At 51.8% G+C, this 22,390-nt stretch overlaps 1 protein-coding gene across 4 annotated transcripts in view; it reads right to left on the minus strand.

The window, feature by feature from the left end:
* Positions 1-22,390, minus strand: part of PRKCA (protein kinase C alpha) — a 363,871-nt gene that overhangs the window by 64,751 nt on the left and 276,730 nt on the right. For all 4 annotated transcript variants that reach the window (XM_024760799.1, XM_024760801.1, XM_024760802.1 and 1 more), the window contains 3 exons: positions 7,651-7,807; positions 6,461-6,595; positions 6,121-6,217 (listed from right to left, as the gene is read on the minus strand). In XM_024760799.1, coding sequence (XP_024616567.1) covers positions 6,121-6,217; positions 6,461-6,595; positions 7,651-7,807 — 389 coding nt within the window. The remainder of the gene's footprint in view (positions 1-6,120; positions 6,218-6,460; positions 6,596-7,650; positions 7,808-22,390) is intronic.

Here is a 22,390-nt window from a genome sequence, read left to right on the forward strand (position 1 = left end):
AAGTGGAAGAGCCAGGATGTGAAGCCCCGGAGAACGATTCCAAGCTGTATATTCTTCCTAGAATACCCTGCCCTGAGTAACCTGTCCAAGTTCAGACACGTGGGATGGACATGAGCAGGATTTGAAGCCCGGCAGGAGGGCTCCAGGGCTGGGCTCTTAACCACACGAGGCGCTACCGCTTCTCAAAGGAACGTGGTACCTGTGCTCAACACAGAAAACGCCTGGAGCTTAGCCATTATCTCCTGCTCCTGAAGGGACAGGAGGAGAGATGGTGGTCAAGACCACACCCCACGAGCAACTGCCGTGTCTCACACACGGTCATCAATTTCTCTCTTTTCTATAGAACTTTCAAACTATTTCCCTACAGGGAGCTCACACTGCAATTTAAATAAATTCTTCTTGTTCTCCTGAACGCTTACACTCCACGGAGTTAGTTATGAAATACCATCTGCCGGCCTCCCCCGGGTACTACTTTCCGTTATTTTCTGACAACAGAAAAATTCCGACGCAGACAAAGCCCGAAGCGCGTGGCCTCTGAGCTGTCTTAATTCCGCTACGGATGCATCTGTTTTGCTTCTTAACTTTCTTTTTAATATTAGATTTTCACTTACGCTGGAGTGGAGCAAGGCGGGTAGCAAGAAGAGAAAGAGACGAAGGTGCTTTTAACTCCTTATCATGTTGTTTTTTAAATTATCTAAAACAAATGACAAAAGTGACGAATCCAAGACAGTCAGGCATTAGGTTGAGGCCTCCTTTGAGGAAAGCTGCTTGACTTTTTTTTTTTTTGCTGTGTGGGGGCCTCTCACTGTTGTGGCCTCTCCCGTTGTGGAGCACAGGCTCTGGACGCTCAGGCTCAGGGGCCATGGCTCACGAGCCCAGCCGCTCCGTGGCATGTGGGATCTTCCCGGACCGGGGCACGAACCCGTGTCCCCTGCATCGGCAGGCGGACTCTCAACCACTGCGCCACCAGGGAAGCCCGACTTTTTTTTTTTAAAGCTTGGACTCTCCTATAACCATAACGACATGTGTGGGAGACAGGCAACCCCACAGGTAGAAATGAGTTCCTTTAAAGCCCATCTGTACCTGAGGGTCATCAGAATACAAGTTAGAGGTAGTGGCAGTGATACTGGATTAAAACCTGACGAAGGTTCTCGTCTCTTCTGGCTCAGTTTCTCCCCGGGTAGCAGGGCTGGTCTTGGTTAGAAAGCCTTGCCCAGGGATGAGGGGCCAGGCCTTTGGAGAAGGCTCCACATCAGACCCGAGGGAGGGAAGGGGTCCTCTTCCTCGCTTCCCCTTTCCTCCTCCCATTTTCTTGATTCTGGGACAAACCCAACTCTGTAGGGAGACGTGGCCCAGATGGCTCCGGGGAAGAGTCAGCCCACTGACAGACACAAGGCAAAAATGCTCCAGCTCACTAATAACCGGGGAAATGGACAAATGCCAGTAGGTCCTCTGAAAACGTTTTAAACGAGGAACAGGTGTGGTCAGAAGATACCCTTTCTTCCAAAGGGTAAGTTGAATGTCCTGTAGAAGTCCCCAGGCATAGCTCAAGATGCGAAAGGTTCAGACCCCGGATTTGGCAAGAGATCAAAACAGCAACATGGCAGCCACAGAGATGCTGCACTTTCGTGTGAGTGGATGACGGGCCCTTTCTGTCGTTGACCTAATGAGTCATTAGCTGCCACTCTCCTGGTGATTAATTATATAACCTGCCTTCATTCCCGGTGGCTTACAGCCAGCATCTTCCAGATGTGCTTACCTGGAGTGTTTAACCAGGACCCTAAACCAAGCCCCTGCAGGAGCGCCCATGCAGACTGACTCCTCGGCGTCAGAATTCTCCTCCCCTGAAAACTGCTGAAACCCTGTTTTGTCCAGGGATCATCTGATCCGTTGCCAGTTACACGAAGTTCCCAATTTACACACATTATGTTCCAGAGATCCATGTCAATGTAAATGAGGATAGATCTCTCCATAAAAACAATGTTATTAAACGGCGATAAAGTTCTTACCATTAGGCCTCTATTTCATCATAGGGCTGGTCTACAGAACTTCGAACGTGCCCATTATTTACAGCATGATTGCAACGTGAAAATTCATTTTTTTAAGGGAAGCTCCTAAAGTTAAAAAAAAAAAGTGCCCTCAATAACCTAGTTTTTGCAATGAAACATACAGAGGGGGATGATGTTAAGAGCTAACACTTGCATAAGTACGCTTTTAGAACTTTCCTACTGACTAATCTTCGAATCAATTCTGTGAGTAAATACAGCTATTATTCCCATTTACAGTGAAGGACACAAACAGGAAGGTCACGTGGCTAATAAGTGGCAGAACCAGGTCTGATTCTCGGGTCCATGGGCTGAGCCAGGGGCTGGTAACCCACGGGCCGGAGCTGGCCCGGTGCCTGTTCTTGTAAATAACGTGTTGTTAGAACGCAACCAAATCCATTTGTTGACATCTTATCTGGGGCTGCTTTCACGCTACGAAGGCAGAGGTGAGAAGTTGTGCCAGAGACCCCATGCTGTGCAAAGCCGGAAGCATTTATCATGGGACCCTTTAAGGAAAGTTTGCTAGGCACGGCTAACCCATCGCTGGATCACCTCTGAGGGAAAGTAGACCCTCTTCCTGGCCTCTGACCACAAGCCTCACCACGGGGAGCGGGGCCCAGAAGCGGGAGGAAGGAACAGGAGACCTGGATGTCCTCAACAGCGACGGGAGGCCCAGGGGGTCACTGACCAGCACAGGGGGTTATGTTTATTTCCCAATACGCTTCCTGCATCGTTCCCAAAGAGATCTGAAGCAAGGCTCACAGGTACAGAACCTAACCTCCACAGATGGGGGGACAGTTTGCTTTATTCATTGCTGGAAACCTTATTAGTGAACAAATGAACAAATGTATAATTTATGTTTGTGAATCGGGGTCCACGTGGATTTTATTTGAAGACAAACACGGAACAGGTTAAAGGCCCGCGGATGCGCTGCCCGTGAATATCACAGTCAAGGTTCTGGCTTCGACTTTGAGGCAGACGAACTCCAGTGGGACAACACATTACAGAGTAAGGTCATTTCCAACCACCCTGGGATTCTCCTGGGCTCCTAAGAGCTTCACTCACTGATCGTTCTGTTTGCCAAGATTCTAGAATCAACAATAAATTTGAAATCTTTTCCCATATTATGACCAGATAAATACTAGTGCAGTGGCTGGGTTGTAAACGCTCATTTGTTTTGATTTTTCTTTCATAAGACAATGACTTTTAATTTCTGGGGAAGGATTCGAAAACCAGAATTGAGTTAACTCTTCCTAGAAAACAGAGCTGGACACGGAAAGAATAAGCCTATAGACTAGAGGTTCTACAATCCCACTGAGGAAGGCTTGTTCCTAACAAGACGAACTGTCCTGTTGTGTTTCAGCCAATCCTGACTCACCACGGAACTTGAAATTTTAAAGAAAATTGCACTCAGCTGAATCAAACTGGGAAAGTATCTGTAAAAGAGTGGGTGTGGGGCGGGAGCATTGGTGTGGAAAGCAAGTCCACGGCATGTATCACATGGAGGGAAGGGAACACAGGGGATTCTGTAGATGCTGGGAGGCGGTCACACTGCGGCTGGGGGCTGAGAGGGGCGAAACAGGGGCGCCCAGAGGCAGTGTCCTAACTCACAGCCTGATGCCACTGGGGCCCGTTCGGGCAGGCTGGCTGTCACCCAGGGCTGCCCCAACGTGGACCTGGCCTTCACAGCCTGACTCACAGCAGTCTGGTGCCGGGGAAACCCCGCAACTTCCCCATTTCCAGACCCCACCACTGGACAATCGAGGCCCTGCCTAGAATCCGATCTGCCCACTCTGAACGGCCGCACGAGAGGTCCCCAAACTCTCAGCATCTCGGTGATGCTGGCAAGCGGCTTCCCGCGCAGCCTCTTGCAGAGCGCTTTACAAATGCTCTAAGTGAGCCGCGGTGACTGGCAAAGCCTGGGGACACAGCCGGGGGGCGCTGAGAGGAAAGGCTGGAGCGTGGTCCACCAGACACCCCGGGCACAGCACTCACCGAGCTGGACGGGGGAGGCCCTTCAGCAAAGCCCGCGACGCCACCGCCGGGTCAGTGACGTTCACACCCCCAGAGCCGAGGCGGTGAACAGCGCCAGGCTCAACGCACGCGGCCCCTAAACCGCCCCAGAGAGAAACGCTGCCCTCCAGCCTCAAGCCCTCTGGCCCGGGTTGCTTTGTTTTTGTTTCGAGTTTGGAACGCTGACCTTTGTAAAAAGCTAAACTCACCGCCCAGAAAAACAGGAGGGTCACTCACCAGGAAGCCACGGAAATGAAGCCTAAGACGCGCGTCAGTGTGTTTCCACCAGCAAAGAGAAGCCTCAGACGTTACCACGAGTGACGCCACCGCGAGGCCCGAGCACCCTCCTCCCCCAGGTGCGCCCCGCACCTCCCGCGGCCCTGAGCCCCACGGCCGGTGACCTGCACCCGCACCCCACGCGGGACGCAGGCAGGGTCTCCTTAGCCCCTGGGTTCCCTTCCGTCCTGACACTCTCTAGAAGGGTTCCCTCCTCAGGGGGCAGGGGGCACGGGGTCAGGGTCAGGGAAGCAGCCCTCCTGGCAGCATTCCAGGCACCTGTGCTCCTGTGGCGGGGAGCGGCGGGATGGTGACGGGAAGGAAGAAGCAATCAGACGAGAGCCACGCCTCGCAGAGGCCCCTGAAGCGCCCCCAGACCCTAGCGGGCCGCCTTGCACTTGAATGCTTCTAGCTATTGTAAGCCTCTTCGCAAAGAACTTCATCTCTGTTTCTTGAGGGCACAGATTACAAGCTGGTTCTCACTGGCTGGATCCTCCCTGCGTCTAAGGCAATAGATACATGTTAGACTCGCACGAAGTTCAACCTTTAATTGGCTGCTGATGCGAAACTGAATCAGAAAATGCGCCGCGTGAAAACCTGGCCTTGCGGCTTCCCTGGAAGCACTGGAAGATCCGGCAGCATGTGACCCGCTTCGAGCTCGGCCGCCGTCGGCTGGGGCCCGGGGTGGGGGTGCCGCCTGCGCGCGCACCGCACCCCGCTGTCCCACCCACCCAGAGGCCCGCCGTCACCGCCGTTTATTTATATTCTCGGGGACCCATTTCACCCCTTTGCGCTCCCAAGGGCACCCAGGCTCGCAGCCCCTGCCCTTAAGTGTTTGCCATCAACAGCCTCTTTAACCAGGTATCGGTGACAAAGCACTTTGAACATTTTTGTGTTTTATGTCCTTTGGAACCCAGTCTCTCTGGATATGACCTGTATGCGTCTCTGGGACAGGATTTTATTTGGAAGAAGAAAGCCACAGCAAGAAGGGGAGGCACACGAGAGCATCATCACGTTAGTGCCAATGGCAGGTCTCTGTGCAGACGCGTGTGCTTCTTCAGGGTGGGGGAACTGCAGGGCATCCTAATGAGCCCGAGGAAGGGAAAGCTTCCCAAGGGACGGGCCAGGCACAGAGACTCCGTGGGCTGCTAGAATGAATCCCTCCAACAGCCAGCGCACAGGTGGTTAGAGAAACACGGAAAAATGAAAAGCTGTGACTTGGAACATAAGGCGGATGCCTGGAGGAAAGAACGTTCACGAAAGGCCGAGACGTCTGCTAAGTAGTGAGAAGCAGGGATTGACAGGAGGAGAGAGAGGGAAGTCGGGGTGGCAGGTGACAAAACCGGGACAGAGGCAGACATGCACCCAGGGGGAGGATGAGAAGGAGCTGCCCTTCCCAGTGATCTGCAGTGAAGATTAAGCTTCTGGCCTGATAACGACACCTGAACAGCCTCCCAGGTTAAGGCCCAGGTGACTTCCTGCCCACCTGGAGGAGGCTAGACCCGGGCCGTCTCCCCGCTGATGCCAAACCGATTCCTTAAACAGGAACCAACCACACTCACTTCTGGGATGTTTCCAATCTCCTGTCTCTAAACGATCAAAGCCACAGAATGTCAACAGCTTGCAAAGGAAGGTGATCGCGCAACGCTTATGCTTTACATAAAGCACAAGATTAGCGTTTAAATGACGGTCTGCCTTCCAGACACGGGATCACAAACACCTGGCCCTTCCTGGAGTGGAGCTTTCTACGCGGAAAGGTGGTCAAGCCGCTGCGCTGTCTCCTCACCTCGAACTTCTGCCTCAGCTCCGCGTTGCCTTCCTCATCGCCTTCTGGAATGGGCACGTTGTAGTACTCACCCTCTTCTTGGTTCAGCAACTTGTACCTTTCAGAGACGGGGGGAGGAGGGGGTGAGCCCCACGCTGGCACCACCCAGGCTCACCCCGCACCCCAAGGCTCTAGTCTAGCTGTTTCTGAAATGCATCCCCCCGGGGAGATGGTACCCAGGTAACTTCGTGATCAACAGTCACTCTGGACTTAAACCGGCCCATTTCCGGAATCTCTAGTCGTGCTAATATTTCCAGACAGTTAACCCTTGGCTCACACAGACACGCTTGGACTTCCTCACCATCCACTGGCCGGCATCTTCATCAGCTCCGAGACTCCGAAGGAAAGGGACCCCATGAAGTCGTTCCTGGTTGTTCGATCCCAGTCCCAGATCTCTACGGACAGTCGTCGGTCTTTATCTGAAGGTTTTAATTTGCTACGAAAGAACACACACACACACGCACACGCGCACGGTTATCTGGGTCATGATTCTGGGGGAGATGTCACAGGCTCATGATCTGAGCCTGAGATTCAAAAAAATCTTGTGTTCAATTCTCTTCCTGGCATTCCCCATCATCAACAAAGTACCAGCCCCTTGGCAAACGAGGCTCTAGACTAGGGGTTAGCAAACTAGGAGCCAAGGGCCAAATCAGGCCCACTGCTTGCTTTTGTAAATAAAGTTTTATCGGAATACCGTCATGGCCGTTTGTTGAGACACATATTGTCTATGGCTGCTTTGAACCTAGAACAGCATAGCTGTGTACCTGCAACAGAGACTGTATGACCCATAAGGTCTAAACTATTTACCGTCCAGCCCCTCACAGAGCAAAGCTGGACAGCCTCTGATCTATATCCTAGACAGCTACCTTCTGGCTGTGCACAAATGCTTCCTGTGTTCTCCTCTACAAAGAGGACCTCACGCTGTGCTCAGCTGCACTCAGTGCTTTCTTGCTCCTGACTTGCTTATGCCACCCCCTCCTCCCTTCTTTCCCTCCTCCCATCTCTGCCTCTGAAATTCTCACATTCCTTTCACATCCACTTTAAATGGCACCTTCTCCAGGAAGTCTTCCCTGCTTAGACATAAGGATAATCTTCCCATTTCAGTGGCAACAGCAGCTTCTATGGTACTACTCACTTACTCCATGTTTTTAAAATTATTGTTTAAACTCTTACCTACACCCTCTTGTAACCCTTAAAAAAAACCCTAAGTCCATCAAGAGGTGGGACACACTATACATTTTTATATCATCTGTAACGTAAAAGAATTTTTTTGTACAGAAGTTACTGACGGTAATTTGCGGCCTGTGTCAGGTAAGTCTTGGTAAACCGAGTTTCTATCCATCAGACAGGGGTGACCACAGCTACCTCTCTAGCTGCCACAGGAGAAGGGCTTAGGGATGAAGCAATGTTTAAAGATGTTTATAAAGCCCAGCTCATCGCTGCTAACAATGTGAGGGAGGAAAGCCATCAGGAAGAGAGGATTCAACTTACAATGTAAAGGACTCATTCCACTGGGGGTTCAGTGTGGAACGGATGGTTTTGGTTTTTTGTTTGCTTTCGTTCTTGGGGTCAGGAATAAGCTTCAGCTTCACATAAGGATCTGAAAGCCCATTTGGATCCATAGGGATGAGATTTTTTGCATCTCGTACTGTGAAGAGAGAAGGAAGAAAGATCCAATGTTACAAAATTAGAACAGACCCTCGTTGCCGGGCATCCTGCGTCAGGACCCAGCTGATCGAGAGACGTCAAGATGGCGTTGAAAGGAGAGGAGGTTTGGATCAAGAGCCTCGGACCCTCAACACGAGAGGAGCTGCCCACCGCCGCCCCGGCCAGGGGTAACGGGTGTTGGGGAGGCCCCCGTGGTCAAGCCTTGAGACTTGGCATCAGCCTGGTCCAGCAGCACCTGTGACACTGGGGTCACACCCCAAACCTGCGAAGCAGCAACTGCATCGTAACGAGACCCCAGGGGCCACTGGCAGCCCCTCTGGGGGACTGGCCACCTCCCCACCCGAGCAACCGGCAGACTAGTCCGCGGCCCAGCGGCACCTGAACGCCTGGAAGTCATCTCTTTCCTTTGCAAAGGCTGGTGGTTTCTAAACTGGCTGTATGTTAGAATCACGTGGGAGGGGGTTTGAAAATTCCAACGCTCACAACTAACTTAGAATCTCTAGTCGGGGCGGGGGCAAGTTTTTAGACGCTCTCCAAGTGAACCCTTGTGCAGCAGGGGCTAGAGCTACCCGTGCACAGGCAGTAACGCAGGAGGTGCCTCACAGGGGCTACAGCCTGACACCAAGGGCAGGCCCACCTTCCCGCAGCACCTGGGGCGGCACCTGGGCACCGAGGAGACACACAGACTCACAGGCCCCACTCCAGAATTTCAGACTCTGAAGCGTTTCCTAAGACTCCAGGTGACCCCAACGTATATTCTAGATGAAGAAGCACTCGTATGCAAACGCAAAATAAGCAGGAGGAAAGGCTGCTTCTCCCGCAGAGGAAGGCAGGCTCAGAGGTGCAGCTGGCGGAGGCTCGTGACAGCGCGCGGGCCGAAGCCCCCGCCCGTCAATCATCCATCACTTTGATAAGAAGGGACAGAGGCCGGAGCCCGCACACCGATGTCTTCCTCACCCTCTTCCCCAACGTGGCTGAAATCTCCCATCATCGGGGCCCCCGGTGAGCTGGGTGCCATGGGGACACATCCACCTGGGACCAGGATCTCTAGGCCAGCGGCTTTCACAGTGCAGCTCCTGGACCAGCAATGTCAGCATCACCGGCTGAGTGAGAACTTGGGCAGGGGGGTGCGGTCAGGTGACCTGTGTTTACCAAGCCTCCGGGTGATTCTGTGGGAAAGCTGGCGGACCACTGCTCCAGCCCGTTAGCATAGATGGTCAGCTTAGTTTGACTGTTAAATGAGGGGTTTGGAAGAATTTCAGAAGAAGGTGCTAGCGTTGGCAGTGGGCAGGGATAGAGGGGGATGGAAGGGTGCTAAAGACACTGGATCTCCGGGCAGAGCCCGAACGGCAGAAGCCACAGACGAGCGTTGCCCGAATGCCCGGGGACACGCTGAGTGCTGTCACCTTCCTTGCCTGGAAGCCTTGGCACCGGAAGGTGACAGGTGGGACCGTATTCTAATGGTCTGAGGGGCAGTGAGCTGCCTCAGGGCGACAAGCCACAGAGAAGCCGGCCGTGTGTTTCTCGTACACCACTTACGCCCTCCAAGGATTTTTCCCCGTGAGACAGTACCTAACCTCCTCCAGCTGGCAGGGGACAGACAGAATCAAGTACGCACCCCAGGATCTGTAGCTCAGTCAACCTGCTTCCAAAGCCCACCTCTATCGTGTAACCCCAAGTACTAGAAACTTAAGTTCATGAGCCTCTGTTTCTTCATCTAGAAAAGTGAACAGGGGCATATTTCCAGGGGTACAGGATTGTTGGGAGAATGAAATAACGTATATAAAATGCCTTATACTGTCGGCAACTTGGAAAATGGTGGAGGAGAAAAAAGACTGCACGACGTGAGCACGTACGACACCCCAGACACAGTGTTTCGGCCTCATCCCTCTGCCCACAATTTCAAAATCTTCAGTGAGGTAGGAGGTCTCCAGGGACCCTGGACACCTGAGAATTCCCCCACGCTCACAGAGGTTTTAACGCAACGCAGAATGAAACAGCAACCCGAGTGTCACAAAAGATGAAAACTTTGAGCATAGAAATGAAGTTCTCCCACGGAGAATGGAAGGGCCAAAGGTTTTCTCCAACTGATCACTGAAATGAGAACCAGACGCTTTTTAAAAGGCAGAACAAAGCTCCGGAACGTCTAACACGGAGGCTGCATCCTAGATGAACTAACGAGGAACCGTCAAGGCTGCCAAGAGTCCTGCCAGGTGCAGAATGAGTGTGGGCCCTGGCTTTTCCATCCAAGAGCGAGAGTCCTGACGGCCAGCACACACACAGCCATCTACGGCCTATGTCTTCTGAATGGTGATGAGTTAAAGTCTTGATGGGATTAAAGCTGTGAGCTTCCTACTGAAATACTATCATTTAAGTTGAAAAGAGTCATCAATTCCAACTGTCACCCAAGTAGACGGTAGGTCCAAATTTCAATTTCTTAGCGCAGTGGAGAAGAGTCCACCTGCCCGGACACCTGATCAGGCTTGGGAGCCACCAGCTCGGGGTCCCATCTGCTTGGAATGTGGGCTCGGGGACCAGGCTGCCTGTGTTTGGGTTCTGGCTCTGCTGCTTTGTGGCCGTGTAACCCTGGCAATAGACTTAACCTTCCCGTGCCTTGGTCTCCTCATCTGGAAAATCAGGAGAATCATATACGTTCCTACATGTAGAGTGCTTGGAACAGTGGCAGGCACACAGCAAGAACCCAGTAATGGTGATTATCCTTGTTGTTGATGCAGGTTTCTGAACACAACCCCGAACGTTCAGACGTTCAGAAACTGGCCTGAGAGCTTCTGCTGTGAAGAACTGTGTGACACCTTGGCATTCGCTGTTTCAGAGTGAACGTCTGCTGTCACTCCAGAACTTCAACAGAAATATAGGATATAATTACATGACCATCTTTTGGCTTGAGGTGCCTATTTTGAAAGGACTGGATGTCAAGCCCAGCCTTGAGGAAAAGCAGCATGGGTTGAAAGATTCCATGATTTCCTGATAACGTAAGAGATCACTTCTGGACAAAATCCACTCAAATAAGATGATGGAGATCAAGAAATACCTCCACGGCGCCCCAGAGACGCCTGATATAGGTGGCCAGGCGAGCCCGGGACACGTGAGTTTTGAATTAAGTGTCCAGGCGTATGGGGGGAGGCTCACATGAGCTCTGGACCAGACAGCCCTCGCCAGGCCGCCAGGCGCTCTCAGGGAGGCGAGCCGCGCCCACAGGCTCGTAGCCAGGGACTGCCTGACCCCAGCTGTGGGCAGGAGGGGTGGCCGCCAGGCGCTCTCAGGGAGGCGAGCCGCGCCCACGGGCTCGTAGCCAGGGACTGCCTGACCCCAGCCGAGGGCGCACAGGGACGGTCAGGCTCACCGTGCGGCACAGAGGCTGCAGGTGGCGGCTGAGCGCTCGGGAAAGGATAACTTAGCGGCCAGGAGCGTGGGCAGCTGGCTTCAAAGCCTTGCTCCAATGCTGATTAGCTGTATGACTCGGGACAAGTTACCCCACTTCTCGGCTTGTCCATCTGCAAAACAGGAACCGCAACAGCGTCTGTCTCGTGGGGCTGCTGTGAAGACTAAGTGAGCCAATACATGTAAAGAATAGAGAAGGGGGCCTGGCGTGTGTGAGCTGTGGCCTAAGCACTGGCCATCACTGCTCGTGTTACACAGTGTTTGCTACCTCTAACATCATCGTCACCACCACCGCTGCCACCTGGCCCTCGTGTCCAGTCCAGGAAGCAGGGCTGTCTCCTCAGGGTAAAGAAACCAAGCTTACGAAAAGGACAGTTCATAGAGCACGGAGTTTCCAGACCTCAGGGTCAGGCCAAAGTTCAATAGTCAGCTCTTAGCTGTTCCAAAATAGCTTGGGATTAAAAAAAACCCAAAAAACAAAACCCCAATTCCATGCAATCCTTGATCCATTCAGAGAATGGTCCAGATGGTCTCTTGATCCCGAGACTATATGCAGCGTAAATTATCAAGTGTGACAATACAACAGACACCCGAGCTCATCCTCGTCACCTAACGTAAGAGCCAACACCCCCGAACCCACCTAGAGCCCCCCCCGCCCCGTCCCACCTGCCTGCCTCCCTGGGGTTTATAACCTCACGCTGAGGTCACCTTAGGGCACTCCGGCCGGGCACGGGGCAAGGGGAGGCTCTGAAGGCTTACAAAGCGGAAGTTTTGTCGAGGACACAGCTGCATCCCCGGCGCCCGCGGACTGGACTGGTCGTCACTGACGCACAGCGACCTTGTCCATCACAGAGTTCACATCTGGGCGGGGACACCGGTGATGCCCGAAGAGGTGCCTTCCGATTCAAGGACCACGCAGCCCTTCAAATGATCTGTTCTGCTTTAGAAAATAATTCTCTGCTTTCAGCGCCTTCTTTCCTCCCTCTAAGAGCATGCTTGCTCGTGGCATCTGTTTAAAAAGCCAACAACAAGCACAAAGGTTCAGAACAGGGACTTGCTGTGAACGGGAGGCCTGTGGAGTGTGTGCGGACCCTGTGAGCCCCTGCCACCTCCAATCTCGCTCCACAGCAAAGGCAAGAGTAAACAAGATGCTATAATCCTACCCCACAGCAAGGAAAAGCAAAAGTTATGTTTTCCGACACTACCAGAAACCCCCCACAAACTCTTCTTCGTTTAAAGTTACCAAGAGCAAAAGAGACGTGCGTGCAAACATGCCGGGGGGACAGGCAAGAGCAGAAAACTGGCAAAGGGCCAGCGTCTGTGGACACGTGATCCTGGAATGGGGTCTGGGGTCATGGAAGGGAATGGAACCTGGGGTCAGCGTCTGTGGACACGTGATCCTGGAATGGGGTCTGGGGTCATGGAAGGGAATGGAACCTGGGGCCAGCGTCTGTGGACACGTGATCCTGGAATGGGGTCTGGGGTCATGGAAGGGAATGGAACCTGGGGTCAGCGTCTGTGGACACGTGATCCTGGAATGGGGTCTGGGGTCATGGAAGGGAACCTGGGGTCGTCTGCCATCAGGCAGCAGAGTGATGGAGGCTCCCAAATCCGTGAGCCATGTCCTCAAACATAGAGCATTAATTCTGAGAATTATCAGAGAGCTCTAGACCTGTAAGTTAATTCCTTATAAAAATACGATCGCACTTGAATGTATGTTTAACGACAGAGAGATCTGATGGGTTATTTCATTCCTAAGAGATTCGCCTTTAGCAAGAAGGCGGAAATGGGTCTGGGGGTGTGCGTGGTCTGTCATTTCTCCATTGAGAACGGCTGGCCCTGACCACATGGCATGCAGGGTGTAGCTGGTCCCTGACTCTCTGCTTCCCAGGAAGCTAGTGGACATGGCGGCGATGGGAAGGGACCGCGTTCCTGGGGAGACCACTGTGCGGCAGGCGCTGGTGTGAGCTCTTCACACTGCCGCAAGCCCACCTGTAGACGGGGACTCAGAGGCAGAGAGAGGTGTTACAACCTGCTTGCTACATAAAGCCAACCAGCGGCCAGGCCGGGGATGGCTAGCAATTGTGTAAAAGCCAGCTTTCCCTTGTTATTGGATAAAACTGACTCGGTCCAGATGAAGTCCCGGGGAGAGGTAGTAAAATTGGCCTCGGCTTCTCCCAGATGATGGGGAGGAAGCAGAGACCACACAGGCCTCCACTGGAAGGAGGGAGGCGGCCGAGCGTGGAGGGATAAGTGAACACACTTAGGGTGAGCTGTGGACGTGGCCCAGAGGGGCTGGTGGGAAGGACAGTAAAGCTGTACGACTCCGTTTCTGCTTTGGTGCCTTGACCTTAGCTAAGGCGGCTGTGGCACCGGATTAAAAGATGTGAGTGCAGTGCTTTCCAGGGTACAATCCTAAAATCACTTAGTACGCTGGGGTGTTCTGGTTACTAAGTGGTCTCTACAGCTGGGCCTCTGGGACAGGCTGACATCAGCCTAAGAACTGACAGGCCAGCGCCTGGACCGAGACCACAGTGTCCGCAAGACTTGGGGCCCGAAAGCATCCAGCGCTCATGACACTGAGGAGGCCAGAGGGGAAGCTCTGCCCACCCACACGCAGGAACGATGTTGTGTGCCAATAAAGCTTTATTTAAAAGAAACAGGCTGTGGGCCAGATCCGGCCCTCAAGCCACAGTTCATGGATCCCTGACACAGAGCCAAGCCCCCCCCCACCACCACCACCACCGACACAGCGAATGTCTGAGGAGAGACTGACCCGGGAGAGGAGCCTCTGGGCCCTTCTGGCTCCTCCTGAGCCCTGTGAACTCTGACCTCATCCTAAAGCGTGGGAGGGTCCTGGGCTGGGGCTGAGGAGAGACAGCGTGTTCCCTAACAGGAACCAGAGTTCACCTCTGTCCTCTGTTTCTCACGTCCTGTCCTAGAACCTCGGGAGCCGACACCTCTCGCGTTTACTCATGCCTGCTTCCTCCCCGCCCAGGCTGCAGGAGGCTTCTAGGTCTGCACAGGAGTCTGCTCTCCTAGACAAACCAGATTTGCAGCCTCCTGGGGGCCCTGACCTGCTGCAATTTGCCAACCCCTCCCCCCAGCCCGGTCACACCCAAGTGCAAACAGTGAGCGTGATAAGGCCGTTCTGGAATCAGGCAACAGCTTCTCTGGAAGTGGGAATTTTAAAGGAATGTGTGCTCATCAGCCCTGGATGCAAACCAGCGGATCCACTGGAGGAGCGACCAGCACGGACAGGCCCCTGGGCTTCCCACTCCATCGGGCTGGGCTCGCAGAGCTAAGGGCTTGTCCTGCTGAGAAAGTCTCCCTCCCGGCAGCCCAGGGGGGCCTCGTTCAGGAGCGTCTCAAGCACCGATGGGCTGCATCAGATAGAAAAAGGGGAAAAGCCCTCCCACCAGGCCGAGCAGCTCCGAAGCCCAGCCCCACCAGAGAGCTCCTTCCCCGGTCACGGAACTAGGAAAGACACCCCGTTCCCAAGGCTTGTTTCTGCCTCTCCTTCGGGCCTCCGCTGACGATGCTGCAAGAGGAGAAGCCGTGTCTCAGAGTCTGTCAGTTCTGCACCAGAAGCCAGAACTCGTGGCAAATTCTGCTGAGGAGACTGGTGGGTGACAGATTGCTTCCGGAACAGGATGTACCGAACGTCCTTCGCACGAGGTGTTTCGGGGGGCGGCCAAGCTGTCTACCAGCAGGCCGGGATCTGAGCTCCTTGAGCCATCGGGGGGATGAGCCCCGGCCGGTGTGGGCAGGTCCCAGGTGGAGCTCGGGGCCCCGGGAAGGGCCGGGACCCGCCAGGCCACAGGCTGTCGGGTGGCCCAGGAGGTCGCCGCGGAGGCAGGGCGAGGACAGGCTCGGCCGGCACGAGGGGCGGGCGCAGAGGGCGAAAGCGCCCGAGTCCTCCCTGGTGCACACGGGTGTCCACGGTGCTGGGTGACACGGCCACCTGACAGCACCCTGGGCCCGTCTTCCTTCTCTTTAAGCCACAAGCTCCCTGAACACAGGATTACAGTCTTATGACAATTTTCGGGCACCCATGGGCCCTGGGTTGGGGATCCTTGCTGGATGCCTTCAGAGCCAGTGCCCCAAGGACAGAGGGACCTTCCTTTCTCCACACCCTTCAGGACCTGCGTCTAAGGGAGAGGGAGTGTCCCTCTGGGGGGACTCCTACTTTGCCGGGGGCGGGCAGGGGTCCGGAGCAGCCCTCGCGATGGGCAGTGAGGACGGGCTGGGACCGCTCCTGGACGGGAGGGAGGCCTTGGTGGGGCAGGCTGCCCACAGGCTGCGCGGTTCTCCATGAACTCACGGGTGCCCCTAGTGGCCAAGCTTGATCTGGCGGAAGAAGGTCATTTCTCCCACAGTGAAGGATGGACATTTGCTGGATGGGGAGCTGATGGGGACTCGTGGGACCGGTCACTAGGGCGCTTTAGCAAGGACACACAAAAGCCACGTCACTCCCTCACGAATGAATCGGGACAGAGAGATCTTCAATCACAGCTTGAATGACACGGCAGTTTTAAGGCTCCCAACCTAGATAAGAGGTCCACAGCCTCCATTCTCTGTTGTTTACGTTAACATTTCTATCTCAGTTTTAGGGACACTCCACACCCGGTTCCACATTCACCTGGCAAGACCGGAGCTGGCCCCGGTCCTGACGGGTGGATTGTGAAGTTTGTTAAACAGCTAACCGCACCCACCCCATCACGCTCACCGCTAACCCCGCCACGATACTCCCTCCACGCCGAGGAGGCCCGTCATTCTGCTCCTAATGATTCTGAAGCCCTGCTGCCTAGAGGAGCTCCGCGACACACGCTCAGTACCTGTTTCCTAAATCGTCGAATCTCCACGCCACCCTTGTCCCCTGGGCTGCCCGGGGTCCACGCTCCATCCATCCCTCCCAGGGCTACAGCCCTGACCTCGGCACCACACCCATCTTCTCGGACCTTCCCTCCCCCGCCCACCGGAACTTCATCTCCACAGACTTCGTAGCAACTCGAGAGCAGGGGCTGCACCAGGCCCCACCTGGGTGCCCCCCTACCTGGTCAGCACAACCTGCGAGAGCCCCGGGGATCCTCGTCGGGCTGAGAAGCTAAAGCAGACTTCTGGAACACTGGCAAACGCCGCTTCTCTGGGCTGCAGTTCATAACGCGTCCATCTGGAGGGACTCTCGGACAAGGAAAAACCTCACAGGTCTTTTCAATGGCGAATAAAGCCGGGCCAAAAGGAGGCGGGCACTTTTCAGTAAACGTTAACTGCTCTGAAGAAAGGGTCACTGATCCACAAAGGCTAAAGGACGTGACATGGCCCCAGATTTCAGGGGAAACATACCGGAAAGGACCACTTACACTCGGGAAAGGGCCATTCGCGTGCAGAACCTCTCTGGAGTTCAGGAATAAAATGCAAAGGTGTCATCAGCCACAACGAGCCATTTTTGACTGGGTAACAGCCAAAACTGTGATTCTGTGAACAAACTGGGCTCCTGGTGCTGTTTGCTTTGCTCCATCTGATCTAATTACAATGCGTCAAGTCTGCTGACACCGTCTGTGTCAAAACCCACAGAATTCCGTATCTGATCTCTTCCATGTTAAGAAAATGTGACCCATATGTTTTGTCCTATTTGCTTCCATTATGGCCAAAGACAAAGGCAAGAAAAATGAGCTACACTAAAAATACAGCTGCTCAGCCCTCCCCCACTGGTACATACATCCGGATTCTGGGACCCTCACTATCTCCCACTTCAGGACCCATTCACTGAATGTTCTGTTTCACTGGTGAGACTCACTATTTGGTGGTCAGAATGTAATTTCTGTCCCAGGAAATCCAGGGGCATTCAATGCCAGGAAACTCGAGTCGGCAACTCTTCAACCAAAATCCCATAAAACTTATGAAAGAGAACCTAGAGGAGTTTGGTGTGAGAAGAGAAAAAGCAACTTTTTGTCCTTGGAAAAGAATCATAAGTATTTCACTACTTTCCTTCTTCCGGTTAGTGGAAAATAATTGCTATTGAAGTTCTATAACCCCGATGTTCCCAAAGGAAATGGAATCTGGTTGTGAGAGAAATAATATTTTCTAGGTTATGAGAGCCCCAAATGATTCTGTATAAACAATGTCAGAAGGTTTTAAGAAACACTTATTTTCCTTATTATGAGAAGAATGGATATACTCATCATTCAAAAACTGAAATACATAAAAGTATAAAGAAGAAAATTAACATCACCGATACTTCCACTGTAAAAGAGCGCCACTGTTGGCACATTTACTGCTGGGCTCTTTGCTCTGCATATATCTATACTGAAATATTTATTTTTATAGAATTCCTATCTAGGAACACAGTTCTAGAAACTGCCTTTATAACATAACAAGGCCTGTTTTGAAAGCATTTTAAATGCCTGACACCCCATTTTCCAGCTATATCATAATTTATTTGATCAATTCCCTGTTTCAGGCCATCTATATAGCTAAAATTCTTCACCTTTGTATAAATAACATGGCAACAGATCATCTTCATGCATAAATATCCATTGAATTTGGTTTCTTCCTCAGGCTACATTATTATTATTAGAAGTGGATCAAAGGGAATAAAATCATTCAAGACGCTGACACGTATTGCCACGTCACTCCCCCAAAGTCATACCGAGGTCTTACGAAGGGTGGGGGGATAAAAATTAACAATAACCCTGTAACTGTGGCTCCTTTATTTGTGAAGTTTAACTCCCCCCTCCCCGAAACGGTTATTTGGCCATTAATATTTCTTTTTTGTGGGGACAGAAGTTTAAAATAACATCGTAATTTTGGCTTCCTTGGTTATTTTTGAGGGGTTTTTTTCCCCTATGGTATTGGGCCATTAGTGTTTCTTTTTCTTTGATTTCCTCCTTGTTCAAGTGTCCTATAGGGTGTTAAAGAATTTTCCTACCAGGTCAGAAGAGTTCTTCAGACATGAAGGAATGGTAACAGCCCTTTGTCATGTTTGCAGCAACTCCATTTAGATTTCATGCTTCTAGAAACACAGCAGCTTAAGTTTTTATACAGTTGAATCTGTCAAAATTTTCCTTTTTTATTTCTTCCATTTCTTTCACCTTCAGAAAATCCTTGCCTTTTCTGAGGTTAGCCAAATAGTAACTTAGGTTTTCTTATTTTGTTTCTTTTTTTATATTCAACTTTTAAATCCATTGGAAATTTATTTTGGTGTACAGTGTGAGGCAAGATCTAATTTCCTTTTCTCTTCCAAACGTTTAGACAACTTTCCCAACAGCATCCGTGAAATGAGCCCTCCCTTCTCCACTGGATCAGGTGGCTTCTGCCTGTTGGTATCAGGCCATCTCTTTTGTCACACTCAACCTTCTGGGAATTCCTGCAACGAGCCTGCACTTTCAATTGCTCGAGATTCCCAACGCGTTCTGAAATACAGCCTTTTGCATCCAGGTGCCTCGTTTCCTGACTCAGGGCAATTCCACTTCAGCTGCCCTTTTTCTGTTCGCCTGATAAATTTCTGTCCATACTTTATTCTTAGTGTTCATGGGTCATTTTGCTTTATGCTGATGGGGTTCAGGACACCCCACCCCCAAAAGAGGACACCTTGGCAGACTGCACACTTTCCTCTGAAGGAATCTGAGAAACGGCAGGTGCAGGAAGGGGATGCTGACCTTTCCCGTCTCCCGTGAAGCAGGTCTTCAGACCCTCATGTGAGAAGTGCCTTCCCCAGACCTGGAGGAGAGGGGCATCCTTATCTCCAGACGGTGAATGACTGGGAGGGATGCGGACGGACAGGCCTCACGAAGCACCCACCCCCACCCCCAGCTCACTGCTCTGAGATCATCTCCTCCGTCCTTTATTTTTCCACGACTTTCCGCTTTTCATTAAACCTGGTACAAAAACACTCCGGTTTAACAGTTTCTTTGGGTCTTTATTGCCTTACGGAGGCCCCTGTGTCATGTAACATTTACATTAAAGAAATGGGTTTGTTTTTCTTTTGTTAATTTGTCTTTCGTTACAGAGCCCCAGCCGAGAAGCCGGAAGGGTAGAAAGAGAAAGATTTTTCTCCTCTCCTACAAGGTTCAAATTCCATTAATAGAAATATGTATAGCTGATTTTTTTTTTAATCTGAAAACTATGGTAAGTTTAAAACTGTATTTTAAGCACAAGTCTGTGCCTGATGAAACATTCAGAACTTTGGACATATTAAAACCCCCATAATAACCCTACTTGGAATCCACGGTTTGTAGACGGGGAAGCTGAGACTGAGAGGGATTCAGGGGTACCTGGCACGGGTTACCAGCTAGTGGGGAGAGGGGGATTCCAGCACATTCTTAAACTCGATTCTGAACGGCCTCTGCCCACTTTTGTTATCGATCACTCTTTCGCCTCCTTATTTGTTGTTTTCAGTCCTCTGTTATACGGTGCTTCGTTTGCCTTAATCGTTTCCAGAAATTTTAGAAACTATAAATCTTGCTTTAATTCTACTGATGACCGTCTTAAAAATTCAGCCCCATTTAAAAAAATTCTACATTTCTCTGTCAAAGAGTAAGACAGGATCTTCTGCCCACCTCCCTCCCGTGTCTGAAGACTTGTGCGTGCTACGTTCTACTACCTCATCCCTCACGTATCACCACCCATCCCATTTTCCATCTTTGTTACCATAAAATTGTCTAGATTTTGGGATTCCTAATCATTGTTATGATTTTTATATGATTTACAGTTTTTCGTATTTTTCACATCAAGATGTCCAGCCGATTTTAATGCTACTGCTTTATCCTTATGTATTGTGACCTTCCTGTTCCGGAACTTGAAATTTTGCTTCCCCCTCATCTTGCAGTCCTCTTTAGCTGGGCTTTAAATAACTTGTTTTCAAGAGAGGCACGTGGGACGTGGGTGGTGTATCTTCTGAGCCCTCAAAACGATGAGAATACGTGCTACGAACGGCAGTTTGGCTGGGTGAAAAATCTGGGGGGAAAACTCTGTTTCTCCAAACTCTTTAAGTGATGCTTCTTTCTCATTGTCCTTCATCCTGGAAATCATTCCTAAATATGGGGGCGGGGGGGTCACAGGACACCATGGGGAAGATGACAGCTGTGGCCGCTCTCCCACCCAGAATGCAGATACAAAATTCTGCACATAGTTTTGGAGGCTCCCCTGACCCCCGAGAGCTGGGGTGGGGAAGGGCTGGGAGTGAGGCTGCAGGTGCGGCCACAGGCCTGCAGTCGAGCTCAACACTCCACCTCTACTACTCGGAGGTACTTCATACAGATCATCTAGAAAGACAGAATCAGACTGGGGGAAGATAACTCTGCGAAGAATTAGGATAAAGGGACTTGTAGAATTTTGGAGCTAAAATGAAGTGATTTCTTGTCCCTCAGAAACAAAGTGCTGAGGGAAGCACAGGTCATCTTTGGATATCAACGAACTCCAGGCTCTTTCAACACTGGATCAGAGGAGAGCTTGGCAAAGTCCCCTGAGAAGACAGAAGGTTCCCAGACGTGTAAGACCGGCCTCTGTCCAGCATGAGTACGTTCAAATAAGACAGAGAAAGCCGAGGTGCTGAGGCAAACGCCAGGGATGCCTGCGAAAAGGCCCACAGAGAAGCGTCTATTCAACCTCAAGGGCCTCTGGCCCCAGGAGCACAGCTGCCTCTGTCCTGAGATAAATGTTAAATCTCAGCCAGATGCCATGAAACATTTACCCAGTTCCCTTGTTATAATTCCACGTTCACTTGGCAGTGTCCTGAGCCCCCTGACGTCTGTCTACTGGGAAAGAAGGCACCTCCCCAGGGGGTTTCTGCCGTTCACAGTCTACGGGACAGTGTTTCACACGGCGAATCAATAAAATGGGTTCGTTACAAGTTGCCTTCTGGGTATCTTGACTACACTGGAGAGATTGCTCTGATCAAGCCGACAGACACGTGGACACCGTAAATTAACTGGCATCCTGGTGTATTAGTCGGCCAGGACTACCCTGGAATTGGCCTCCAGGGGCTGGGGCGGGGCCGCCTCTGGGTGAGCCGTGCAGCCTTAGGATGAGAGGCCAGAATCGGCAGCTACCCCCCTCCCAACACTCGCTCCTGCCTTTAGACCCTGCTGCGTTTCCACATGTGCGTCTGTTTGGGGAGTGGAGGGCTCTGATCCTAATAACTCCCTGCCCCCCAACCCCATCCCAAACATGCGGGCACCGTTTTTTTGTTTTTTGGTTTATTTACTTATTTTTCTGTTACTTTCCTGATTTTGCGGTACACCTCCCTGGGCCTGTATACTTTGCCAGCTGACCGTTTCAACCTCTTGTGTTGCTGACTGCACTAGAAATCGGAGAAAAGCCTTTCTCTGCCCTTTTCAAAACTTCAGCTGTTCAGTTTGATGGAGAAATTTTTCTCTATTGAAAAGTAATAAAAATGAAAATGTCTCAGGATCTAGAAACAGAGCAGTTGGACAAATCAACTGACGTTTTCTTAAACTGTTTTACCGTCTCAACATTGCACTTAAAAATTGTTTTTTATCGGGGTAGAGCTGTTTCACAATGTTGTGTTAGTTTCTACCGTACAGCGAAGTGGAGTTCCCGTGCTGTACGGCAGGTTCTTATTAGTTATCTATTTTGTATACATTAGTGTATCTATGTCAATCCCGATCTCCCAATTCATCCCACCCCCAACCCCTGCTTTGTTATAAGAAAACGGAATCTACTCCGAGACTAGACACACACAGGGCCGCAGTTTCCCAGCGTTACCGTGCGTGAGAATCACCCTGGAGAGCTCACTCACAAGCCGCGCGCAGGCTCCGCTCTTAGGGAACCGGACGCTGGCGTCTGGGGTGGGTGTGGCGGGCTGCGTACGGAGCAGCATCGGGCTTTGTGCACCTGGCGCGGAGGAGGGAGCTTCTGTCTAACACAGGGACTGAGACGAAACCCATCAAACTGGGAGAACCCTGGCATCCTGCCTCCCAAATTTCCAATCGCAGAGCATCAAAGTACCGCAAAGAGAAAGAGCTACAGCAACACATGGGTAAGCGCAGGTAGCTAGGAGAGAGGGGACGGTGTCATTCCTGGGCTCGCTGCTGGCACCAGAGAGAACTGTCCCATGTGCATTTCTGGCTGCATAATTACCATCTCCTCCGTGCCGCCCCTCTCCCCGGGCTGACAGAACATTTCTTTACTCAGAGCA

Source organism: Neophocaena asiaeorientalis, unplaced genomic scaffold (genome assembly GCF_003031525.2).
Source record: "Neophocaena asiaeorientalis asiaeorientalis breed wild unplaced genomic scaffold, Neophocaena_asiaeorientalis_V1.1 scaffold30, whole genome shotgun sequence".
NCBI lineage: Eukaryota > Metazoa > Chordata > Mammalia > Artiodactyla > Phocoenidae > Neophocaena > Neophocaena asiaeorientalis.